The sequence below is a fragment of the Caloenas nicobarica genome, chromosome 1 (assembly GCF_036013445.1).
Source record: "Caloenas nicobarica isolate bCalNic1 chromosome 1, bCalNic1.hap1, whole genome shotgun sequence".
NCBI lineage: Eukaryota > Metazoa > Chordata > Aves > Columbiformes > Columbidae > Caloenas > Caloenas nicobarica.
The window spans coordinates 25,745,460-25,757,805 of NC_088245.1; the positions used below are offsets into that span (position 1 = coordinate 25,745,460).

Genomic DNA, 12,346 nt, shown 5'->3' on the forward strand with positions numbered 1-12,346 from the left:
GCTAAAATCTGGCCTGCTCTGGTGAGCTGGTAACAGTACTTGCCAGGTGACTTTAACCGTGGCCTGAGGCTGACCTGTGGGTCACCTAGCAGAGAAGGTTTGATGGGATCCATGTTCACTGTTCCAAGGAACATGGCTCTTATGCAGAAGATAAGTGCAGGGGTCTGAGTTCTGCTGTGCAGCATGATTAAGAAACATAAGAAGAGTACTGAGGTAAAAGCATGTAGAGGAATCTTAAACAGTACTGCAGGTTGCTGTGCCTCTAGAAAATTAAATGTAATCTTGTCAGTACCTTATTACCTTATCAGTCCAACACAATCCAGTCCAGGAGGACTGACAGAGAGACCTGTATATAGGAGCAAGTGGAAAGGTATACGATGTCTGCAATGAATCCCAAGGAATTCTTGGATAGTCTATCATTCACTGTCTTCCCACATAGTGTCTAGGGGCAAAGGCATCTAGAGGAAACCCTTCCTCTGTATGAAAGCCTGGAATATGAGCTTCTTGCAAGGAAAAATGGAAGAGAGCTACTCCAAACACACAGAGATGGCATGAGCTGGACATTAAGTACTGCAGAGTGAATTACAGGGTCACTGTAATCAGGGGGTATTTTACATCTTACATTTTACATAAGGCATAAAAATTGGATGCTTCCTGTGGGAAACGGGTCACTAATATCTGAAGTAACACCATTAATAGATAAGATTTTCTTTTGTTGAAAAGTATTTGTCTTTAGGATTGAAATATACCAGCACTTAAGGGATTCAGTTCAGGACATGAAATTAGTTCTTGTTAAATTCATTTATTTCAACCTAGCAGTAGTCAGCAGTAGGTCCTTTAAAAACTAAGCTATTCCATAACTTCTAATTTTAGTAAGCTTATCACTGGACATAGGAAGTGCTACACAAACAAGGCACCACCATTTTTTGCACAGCAGACCACACTGAAAAGAGACAGACGCTTTGATATAAACAAATGTCATTCAAGATGTGTCTAGTTGTTTATAGGCCTGGGATCCAGTGATAAAATCACTCTTCTCAGCAGTCTGTTCTGCAGTTGCAGGATGCAGATTTACATTACGCTTGGCCGAAGTGTAAGCTCCTCCGTGGCAGTGAGGAGCACAAACTATTTCAGAGCCCTGAGCCTCTAATGCCACATCTGCTTTGCTCCAGAGTAGACATCCCCTGTGGAAAGGGTCAGCATCATCGACGAAAGGACCCTGAAAAATATCTCGATACAACACTGTCAGAGTCCTCCATGTGTATCTGCTGAATGTGCAACCCAAAACAACTTTAGACGCTGGGATATTTGAGTAAAGACTGGTCACATGCTGGCCGGAAGAAGCACAAATAGCACAGGGTGAAGTCACAGGAACTGCGTTAGGTAACCTGTCAAATGTCCTCACGGCCTCCCAGCGTCTTTAGAACACATTAACTGGGCAGCGGGCACAGCGTCGGCCTCCCAGCGTCTTTAGAACACATTAACTGGGCAGCGGGCACAGCGTCGGAGCGTCGCAGAGACCACCCTTCCCCACCACAGCACCCGCCATTCTTTCCTCTTCAGCTTTTGCTCCTCCCTCCTTTCCCCCGTCTCCTCTCTTTCCTGCCGTCCTGCAGCGCCAGCAGCCGCTGGCAGCCCTTCGTCTCCATTTCCCCCCCTCCCTGTTCCTAAATCCAGCCCTTCCCCAGCCCGCCCCGCTCTGCTCCCTCTCCCTCCCCCTCCAGGCAGTCCAGCCGGACACTTCCCACTTTCCATTTCACTTGCATAGCGGAAGGGACTCAGGGGATAGAGACACCTCTCACTTTATTTTGCGAGCAAATCCGATTTTCCATCCCACGTGTGCTGCAAGGGCCGGTGTCGCGGGGTGAGCTAAGGACACATGAGGAGCACAGAGGGGCTGCAGCCCAGGACACGTCCCTGCCCAGTTTTAGCCGGCGATTCTTGCTTGTCCCGCTCCCGTCCCTCCCGGTGCGACAAGGGTGCTGTCTGCCTGGTGCCAGGGTCCTGCCATGGACTTGGTGGTACTTTGTGTGCACTCCTCCTCGCTGACAGGTAACACACTTCTATCATGCTGCCAAAACACACCTTTCTTCGCAAAAGCAAAGCCTCCAGCAGTGCCACTCCTTAAGCATTTTCCTGCAAACAAACTTGAAGAGCTCCTATCTCAAGCACCCAGGAACAACTTTATTTCTCCCTGCAGGCAATACTCCAAGGTCAGCTCCGGCAGGGCGCACCCCAGCCAGGCCGCCACCTTGCAGCCTGGTGCAACGGCCCTTGGCGGCCCCGGCTGCCAGTGAGGTTTGGGTCGAGCCGTGCCCCTCACTGCTCCCCCCGCCTGGCCAGCAGGGCACAGTGGGGCAGGAACCACCAGGCAGGGCCCTGGGGACCCCACACGCTGGTCTCAGCCCGGCTGTGGTGGGATCTCCCAGGGGAAGGGAGCTCTCCCTCCGTCCTCCATGTGAGTGCTGATGCAGGCACATCTTCCCCAGCTCCCCAGGGATTAGCAGAAATGTTTACAACACTTCAGTTTGGCAATGGCAAATATTCAAGAGGGAAGTTCAAGCAATGGCAGTAACCCAGGTCACTTCCACAAAACACAAAGGCGAACAGCCCGAGTGGCTCCCCAGGGCCCACAGAGCAGCCAGCTCCCACTGGGCGCCTTCCATGGGCTCACAGGGCTCGCCATGGCCCTCACACACAGAGCACAGCACCAGCCGCCCCAGAGGCCTTTCCTTGGGACACACAGGCCAGAGACATGTAAAAATTCCTCAGGCTGCCGGTGTCCAAAGCCTCCTGATGGTTCCCCGGGGACGTGGTCTCCTGCACCCCCAGCCTCCCCTCCTGCCACCCAGGCGCTGGGCATGAGGCACTTTTATCCACTAGCTTCCCAAAAATCTATGACGGGATCTTTGGGACATTGAGACAATTCAGGGTCCTAAATTTAACAGCTTAACCTGAGGTCTAATCTGATACTATTAAATAATATGAAGTAGCTCAGCACCTTTTATGGTGCGTGCTCGAGATCCACGTGTAGCATTGCCAGCTTTATTTCCTCTGCCCTTTCAGAGCTATTTGCAGTCCAGGTTACAAGATACAACATGTCCTCTCTGTTTTCTTGCCAAGCCCGTGCAGTGTAGGGTGGTTTTGTTTTGTGTTTTGTGTTTTGTTTTGTTTTGAACTAACCATTGGCTACACAGAATTAAAAAATATTCTGGCCAACTGCACATTTGTAGCAAGTGATTCCATAATTTTTTCCAAACCTCTCTATAAAATGCCTTACATCACTGGCCATATTGATCTAGTTACTACTGGATGTATTTCAGAATTTCCAATAGTATAGCAATAGCAGTCATGTTTAGACACTTAAAGAGTCTGCTGTTTTTTATAAAATGTTTCTCAATCATAAAAACACAGTCTGGGCAGAGAGCTGGTATAAAAGAAGCAGAGTGCAATAAATGAAAATAAGCTGTTCACATATTTTGACATTTTATGGTTCTGATTTTTTGGCATTTCTATAACTTTAATGTGCAGTAGGCTTAGACCAAAAAAAATGGATCCAGAACATTTGGTATATTTGAGAATAATTGTTAAATGGCCAAATGTTTTCGTGTCCTAACCATTTTTAGCTCTTCCCCAGTTTGAAGTCTCAGGCTATTTGTTAGCAGGTCAGTTTATTACAGATTCAATACAACTTATGTGAAAGGGGTTGGTAAAGAACATCTGTGGCCCATGTCTTACCTAGAGAATAGTGTGACTGTCTCCACTGAAATTAATGAGGCTTTACAGCAAAGCTGAGATTTCCCAGATGATTTAGGGTGAGACCTGTGTCAACTTTGACATGATATACCTGCTCATACAGCTTGCAAACCACTGCAGTTAGCTGAGTCACTGACCTCATTTTAGTGCAATAGGCTTTTACACACGATCCACAGCCTTAAGAACTGCTATAAACAAACCACAATGGGCTCTAAAGTAAATAAAAATGCATAAGAATGAATTTTTTAATTTTGCTTTCGGTTTATAGAATAACACAAAATCACAAAATAAAGTCAGCTCCATAAAATTTATTATGGATTTTTTAAAAATTATCAAATCAAATGCGTATTCCTTTGAGGTCTTAACGAATGAGATAAACAGTTCAGTTTATGTAATATGAAAGCTCAAGAATTACATAACCATCGTCTGACTGAAAATAGACGTCTATTATCTGAGTTGCAGTTCTTAGTTCTCTCTGCCTGCAAGTTCCACACAGCTGTGAAGTTCTGTTAAAGAGAAAATGTTTTGACATTTTCCTTGAAACCAGTTTATCCAATTCTAGGTTATGAATGTCTAAAGATATAATTGATTGTATTAGTCTCTGAAGCCTTCCTCTATTGTACAGAATTTCTGGGTTGATCCAAAAATCCACAATTTGGTCAGTAACAGAATCTTATGATACATAATTACTGTCATTGTTTTGGCCAAGAAGAAAATAGCAAAGATATTTCAAGTTGAGGAGAGAAAAACAGTTCCTTGGCATTTTTTCAGATTCCAGGAAGATTGCATAATTCCATAAATTTTGATGCATTGTCTCTGCCTGGCAGGGAAGCAAATATACAGTTTGAACTGATGCCATAGAATTTCATTGACCATCACTTCAACTGCAGAAACAAAATTCTTCTTCCTAAAATAATGGCCCAACTCATGCCTGCCTGAGCTTCTCTCAGGAAAGAACTCAAAAACTGTGAATCATCTTTTCAGCTACCCAGTTCTGGTGGCGTTAGTCCCCGTGTTGATTACAGGCAGCCAGTCTTTTACACTGAGTTAGCCAAGACTCTCAGGGTCTTGTCCAATAGGTTCAAACAACTGGACTGCAGCTTACTTTAACCCACTGCTTTCTGCAGGAACTGGGCTGCTGCAAAAGAGATACATGAGCCACTGTGCAAACCAAAAGGCCTTTGCATGAAGAGGCGTGCAACAGAAATACCAGGAAAGAGAACCAGGCTTACGTAAACAACACTGGCCCTACCAGTGATCCTCATAGGCAGAGAACTGCCTAAATTCCCATTCAGCCAGCAAGGACAGTGTGGGTCTGCCTGCGCTGCTAAATACCACCTAGCACAACAACGTTACAAAAAATCCGTGAGTGGGATTCCTAGAAACTACTCCACTAATATTAAACAGCATTAATGAGAAGAGCGATTATAAAATCTTAGCATGTGGTTCTAATGCCCTGAGTGATTCATTTACAAGACTGTGCAGACCTTTATTAATTCCAAATGTGACTTTTAAATTCTTTTTCATGTTTGCAGAAAAGTTCATAGAAATAGTAGGTTGTTCATACTACTGTTGTATTTGAAGTGCACTTAGCTCCTGTATCAAGAAGTAACAGAGAAGTTAATTTCCTGTTTCACTTTCTGGAGGATATTTAAATGCATTGGCTTTATGTTCTGTTAGATTTCCTAATCAGAAAGGACTGGGTTGCAGAGTGAAATGGTTGGAATGTAATTCTGCTTCTAACTGTTTGCTAAATCAATACAGAACGAGAAATTAGATTATTGGCACTACTTTGATTCTTGGTTTTTGATGACTTCGTAAATCCAAGAGGAAAACTGGAATTATTTGCATAGTCATCACCGGCTCTCAGAGCTAGAAGTGCAGAGCTATTTTATCAAAATGCCTTTGCTTTACGATTGCATGTAGTTCATGCTACCAACTGCCTTGTCTTGAGAACAGATGATTAGCCAATCCTTCCATGTTGTCAGAAGAGCTGCTTTTGAGGAAAAGGCTCCAAAGAAGTGTATGAGTGAGGTTCTGCCTCCATTTCCCATCTGCGGCTGATGCATCCAACCTTCTCAAAGGTCCCTTCCTGCAGAGTCTCCACCCTGCCCCTCTTTCCTGCCCGCTACAATAGCCTTGCCCTTTACCACCAACATTTCTCTAGATATCTGCGCAGTAAAAATAGCTGTTTCCTCAGTGCCTTTTGCATTTTATAATACACTGAAAAGGGGAAAAAATGTCCTGCTTTGATAGGGTGCAATGTGAATGTGGTATCATATCAAGGAAACCAGTTGCTGATACCACACCGTCTGTCGATTGCTTTTTATTACCACAGGTTTCATACTAGCAAAGTAGTTTGTTCTTTTATGAGAAGAGAGTTCTCATGCCTGTACCATATTCTATGAAATAAGTATCCTTTTAAAGACTAAATTTACTTTAAAAGTGTATCAAACCTTATTAAGCATAATGCAATCTTTTCTATCCAGAGCTCTCACCACACTCCATTTTCGCATAATAGCAAAAATCACTCCTCATTCTATCATCTAGCTTCATTTCTCCTTTTTCGCACATTTGCATTTCAAAGTTCCCACTGACTTTGTCTTCTTTTCTTTCCATTTCCATTCCCATCGCCTTTTCTCTTCTTCTGCACAAATCCAGGGCCCTCTGTGCACAACCTCTCCTGTGCCCTCTGAGGACAGCGTTACTTTGCAGCCACAGCTCCCTGCTCTGCCTCCCATCTCGGCGCAGCCGGTGCCTCCTTTCCCCATCCCTTCTTCCATGACACTCCTATCCTGCTCCCTTCCCACCCTGCTTCTTCTGACTGAAGCAAGTGTATTCTATCCGAAAAATCAATAGAAAAACAAGACACACGTCTTTAGAGGATGAAGATCAACAGATTTGTTTTAAATGTCTACATTCAGTCACAACTTTTGCATCAGAGGCAGTTATTTCCATTGGCCATGAAGTCCAGCTTTCTGGGTCTGACAAGATACAGTGGAGCACTCAAGTGAAGAGAGGATCATTCTGCTCTGGATGTTCTAGTAACAATTTCTCAGCTTTCCAAGAATTTCACTCCCAATTTTCAAATGTAGGTACCTGAGCCTGTAATCGTCCCTTCCCTTCCTTTCTCTTCCATTTCCTTTCCTTCCCTTCCCTTCCCTTTTTTCTTTTCTCCTACATAGTATCTCTGAGATGCAGCCACATCGAGCTGCCATTATCTTGCTTCTTTCATGCTGTCTGCTGCCAGTAAACAATATGTTATTGGTTCAGAATAAAGCCATAAAAATCCTTTTCTCATTCTTGCTGTTTGCTCACTTCATTATAGCTCCTCGTGGAAATATATCTTTTACACCAAACATAACTGACAGGTTGAGAGCCTTGAAAGTGAAGACAGCTTTTTTCACCATACCTATTAGCTTTCATTTCTTAAGATGCCAGCTACATCCACTCATGCAATTGTCATATAATCAGTTGCATATCTTGTTTGTTTCCTTTTTTTCAGGTGGCCATAAATGGTCAGGGGAGGTAGCAAGACTCTGTTGAGTATCCATGAAATAATATCCTTCAAGACCCATCTTAAAATTTTAAATCTCATTTTCTTATCCATTGGCCATGGTTTGAGAGCTAGGATGCTGAAGCAGTGCCTGGTACATGAGCAATACTGTCTCACTTCATCCCCACAACAGCAAAGGTACTATGTCTACCTGGGCAAAATGCCCTGCTGTGCAGAGACACCTCACTTGGCTCTGGCTGAATTAATTCAGAGAGTGGAAACACAGTGTAACCAGCTAATCAGCTCTTCTCAGAACTGGCTGAGAAGCAGAGCCAAATTACTTAATATGAGTGTAATGGTTTTACGTCTGGCTGGTACCAAAGGTATTTCTGGCACAATATTATGGTAGGCAAACCTGCACTCAGGGCTTGTATGGGCTTTTTTTGTTGACACCTATTTCAGTTTTGATGCTACAGCACCAGCTGTTCTCCTTACTATATATATTTGCAAATATTTTGTCATGCAAGAGGTAAGAGTGCATGGCTGAACCTGAAGATAGCCTGCTGCTGGATGTGATATCTCCCTCTAATGCCTTTAATATTGGAGAATCAGAAATAAGCCTTCTATTTTTCATGCTACAGATATTAACATTTAATTTTACACTATAAAATGTTGACCTCTGCTCATGTGAAAATAAGGCTACAGGACCAGCTCTCCAGCAGCTTTTAAAACTCCTGTAATGTGTGATACCTGAGAGAGAAGTACTACGAGCTCTGTCAGGTCTTCCAGGCTATGGATGAAATCTGCATTTTTGTAATTTAAAAAAGACAATAGTGGTTCCATCCCAGGGCATCATGGATGACACATTTACAGATCAAATTGGCAATTTCCAGCCCCATGCTTTTTCCACATTTGTCTGGAACTTTCCAAAATGAGACCAATTTTTAGATCAGAAATGCAGTGGCAAAGCTGCACTTTTCCTCCAGTCCCTCCCTCCACTTCCCCCCATGGCTCATAAGAGGCGCCAGTTTGGGGTTTTTTTCTATTTTTGAGACACTTAGTGCTAATGGAGAAGTTATCAGGCTTTGTAAGGGGATTTTACTCATGCAATAACAATCATAACCACATTCTCACAGCAGGCTCAACACAATACGGATTATTTCTCTGAAGGAAACAAGAATTAAACCTGCCTTTACTCAGTCAGAAGAGATTCTGCAGTGTGACAGATGCTATGGCTCAAAACCCACAAACACTGGGTGTTATCTGAAGAATATTATCTCCAGCAGGGTCTTCTTTGCCTTAACGTTTATTCATGAACTTTGTCTTCATAAGACATGTTGCAGTGTTTACTTTTAGTCACTGTTTAACTGTGCAATCTTTTTTTTTTTAATAAATTCACTTGCTGGACTATTTATAGAATAAGAATACATGTGTGACCAGTTAATTAAGAATGTGAATGTTTTGAAATACATTTTAAAGTATTTTTTCAGATTTATACATGAAGATTTAAACCAGAGCTTTAATAAAAACTTGTTCCTGAACTAGCTACTGAGGGTGGGCACGTGACTGTAAAATAAAACAATGTGAAGTTTCAACCATGACATCTGCCTTAGATGTTACTGGGTACCCAATAAAATCAAGCAAGATAACAGTCCAGCTATCTGAATAAGCAGTGGGCAAAAACACACAGTTCAAGAACACACTTTCAAAGCAAAGTGGTAGAGATTTTTGGAGATGTTTGTTTTTTCTGTTCCCTGAGATTATTATTCAGCCCACACAACCAGCAGAGTATTCTCTGGAAACAGAGAACAACTTAGAGTAACATCCCAACATGTGCAAGACATTTTGTTCATCGTGCTCTAGAGGAAACTTTCAAGACAAATAGGGAGCCAGCTATGGGTGGTCTTCAGAACTTGAAGAGGAATGTGTTAGAGTAGCACAGCCCTGGAAAACATACCTATAAGGGTTAACATACGCATTTACATCTGTACTATAGGCTCAGCATGTGCGTGTGATAGTCGCATCCAACCACACACACTGGAAAGCAGTAAGCACAGCACGTTGTAAAAACATGAGCTGCCTTCTCATTTCAAACAGCCAGCGCACCAAGTTCGACATCCATCTGCATTTTTCTCAGGTAAAATGGGAAAGAAGAAATTACAGAGAGCATGCTAGCAAAACTTTGCCATTATTTCACCAGTTCTTACAGAATTTAGGTAGTCCAAGGTAAGATATGAAATGTTTCTTGCCATTACAATGGCAATGAGTGAAAAGGAATGGACTGTAGGTGTCAAAAGTTGTAACACAATGTGACCAACGCTTGTCAGTTGTGATTATTTGCCTGTAAGTAGTAATTCTTCATGTCACACTGTTGAAAAAACCCAAATCTTGGTACCTAGTGTACTAAAGAGTCATTAAAATATACAGTTTTTACAAATGCATCATAGATTTCTGCAATTTATAAGAAAAACCTCTCTGACCTTCACAAGAAAAAAATCCATTTTTTAAGACTTGAGTTTAAAGAGTTCATGCCAGAGTTATTTCACATATCTATTTTCAATTGTTGCAGAAGATGCACTTCATGACTGCTCTCCTAAAATCAATATTGCTGACCTTTCAGACTGTGAACCCTATCTAACCAAAAAAGCAACCTTCTATATATTTTTTTTTTTAATGTGGACTGCTTTACGTGGATGCTGTCCATAAACTGTGAAGTCACAGGTAAATGTTTATAGTCCTGATACAATTGTATATAAAATGCCAGCATAATGATCATTTCACTGTGAGCTATCTGCTGGTCTATTAGCAGCCCTCTACAGGACTGAAGAAAACTTGAAACATTTGTGCTAGTGCTGATCACAGATTCCAGGGTAAAAATAACTACCTCAGTCTAGACCATTTAACAAACCACATTTTCCAACTAAAATAACAGTGTCTGCATTTGTTCGGTTTTAATGCACATTCTAGGAACCCTATACAAAGTAAACATGAGGTCAGGTAACCTAAGGACAAAATAAAATTTGTGGAACAAAGATTCCAAAGTAAATAGGGTGATTTGAGAACCTGAAAAGCACTTTTTTATTTCTCAAATGCAGTTAAATTCAGCTTCTCAGCAGAATCCCAGTAAAGTTCAAAACAGACCAGGAGATAACTTTAACACAGGCAGCTGCAGCCCCAGTGCTAATTAACAGCCTCCGTCACTTTCATGGAACCCCACTGTCTCTTGATTTATGAGCCTGTACCATAAAGCCTCTGAACCGATTCCTAAAGCCAAGATAAAATATGGTCTGTGCAGCACACTGAAATCTCCCTGGAGTCACAGAGCAGTGCCATGATTTGGTTGCAGATTTCGGGATTACTGTGTTAATAACACCACAGTGAGGAGTTGGTAATGGAGATGTGCTTGCGCATATGCCGCTGTCATTAGATCACCCATTTGTTTGTATACAGATCTCAGACTTCCAAGCTCAGGCTAATTTTAGCTGGACTCAGATGATCCTGCCAGGCTCGCTGCCCCTCATTTTGCTAATTATTGCTCAGCACTCTGCTCCAGCTGACTTACCTTTTTCACTGTCTGTGAGTTACCGCCAGGGGGGAAGCAGAGAATGTTGCTTGGGGAGACCTCCTTGTATCTTCCTTGCCGTGTTTTAGTCAGTTTGTTGGGTGCAATCCCAGTAACGACTGATGAAAGGATGCTGCTGGTCATGAGAGGGGTCAGGGTCTGGCAGAACAGACAGACGGCCACCACTAAGGCCAGAAGGAAGGGACGAGGGCGACAAAGCCTGCGGCACCTGGGGACTTGCCCGCAAACCATGGCCTCTTCGCCGTCCTCACTTCACCCTTTGCCACATTGCAGATGCAGTCCGAGTAGCCACGTCTTGCCAGGGTAAAAAAAGTCAAAAGCACGCTTTACCCAAAACTAGCGAGAGCTTTCCCCATTCCTGTTGCTGAGCGCCTTCCTGGTGCCTGGCAAGGAGTCACGGGTTCCAGAGGAGCAGAGCCTTGGGAGGTACCGGCCCATGGGGGTGCAGGAACAACCTGTGAAGGAAGGAGAAGTGAGTGGGGGCACACGGCAGCGTGCCGTGGGCGCTCTGCGCGGATCCGCAGCGAGCTCCTCCGCACCGCGCTCTCGGGAGAACAGACCTGCCGGCAGACAGGTGAGGAGCAGAAATCTTCACCCCCTCCGCAGAAGGCACTGCTCAGCCAGACAGCAGGGTCCAAGGAAGCAAGAGGTTAAAGCTTAACACGTCCTGTCCACAGCTGAAAAGAATAAGAGAGCGTACCAACTTTGTGAACAATCGTTTGCTGTTTATTTTCTCTCTTGTATTCTCAATTCCCACTTTGTTTTTACAGTTTCCTTCATTCCAGTCCTTTTAAATTGCCTCCTTCCTGTCAGCATGCACAGCTTTCTCTCTAAAAGTGATCACTTATCTGAAAACCGACAGACTATGAAGATTTTCGTTTGCATTTGTTTTGTCCAGATTGCGAGTTCAAAGTTAGGTTTACTTACTCAGTTCTTATCCTGTTAGAAGTTTTCCGTTCTCCTCTAATGGGCTGCTGATTAAAACCACTTGGAACAACCCTGGCTCATGATCCCAGCTCGTCTCACACACTCAGAAGGCAGGCACACGCACATACACACACCATCTGAAGCCAGTTGGACCACGGATTTCATATAAATAAAGGCTGGACTGCTCAGAGGGTGGGGCTAAACCAGCTCCGCGCAGAGCAGGCTCAGGGTTTGGAGACACAGCCTGAGGTCTGGATGGGGAGCAAGAGGTGTCCTTGCTCACACCGCATGCCTCGAAGCCACCATCACTGCAATTTTTAGAAAACGGCTGTTACAGCAAGCAGTCTAATTGAAACAATATTAATATCTTGGCAGGCAGTAGAAATCTGAGCAGCACCTGCAATATTTTAATCCAGATTATCAAAAATGTTGTAAAAGGAAGCAGATTTACTTGGACATGAACATCACTGACAAAGTAGTTGTCAGTAATTTTCCACAGTAGATGTAATATCTCATAGCAGTGTATAAATAAAACTTCTTACTGATGTCAAAGAGGGAAAGAAAGGAGGGCGGACAAAAATACT

At 43.4% G+C, this 12,346-nt stretch overlaps 1 protein-coding gene across 3 annotated transcripts in view; it reads right to left on the reverse strand.

Annotated features, from left to right (window-relative positions):
- The window catches only part of CPED1 (cadherin like and PC-esterase domain containing 1), a 151,334-nt gene extending 139,369 nt beyond the window's left edge, over positions 1-11,965 (reverse strand). For 2 of the 3 annotated variants that reach the window (XM_065632078.1, XM_065632061.1), the window contains exons 1-3: positions 11,763-11,965; positions 11,396-11,512; positions 10,815-11,290 (exon numbers count right to left, since the gene is read on the reverse strand). In XM_065632078.1, the coding sequence (XP_065488150.1) occupies positions 10,815-11,066 (252 nt within the window). In that variant the 5' untranslated portion in view covers positions 11,067-11,290; positions 11,396-11,512; positions 11,763-11,965. The remainder of the gene's footprint in view (positions 1-10,814; positions 11,291-11,395; positions 11,513-11,762) is intronic. The other variant, XM_065632070.1, reaches the window with a different exon arrangement.
- Between the last annotated feature and the right edge of the window lie 381 nt (positions 11,966-12,346).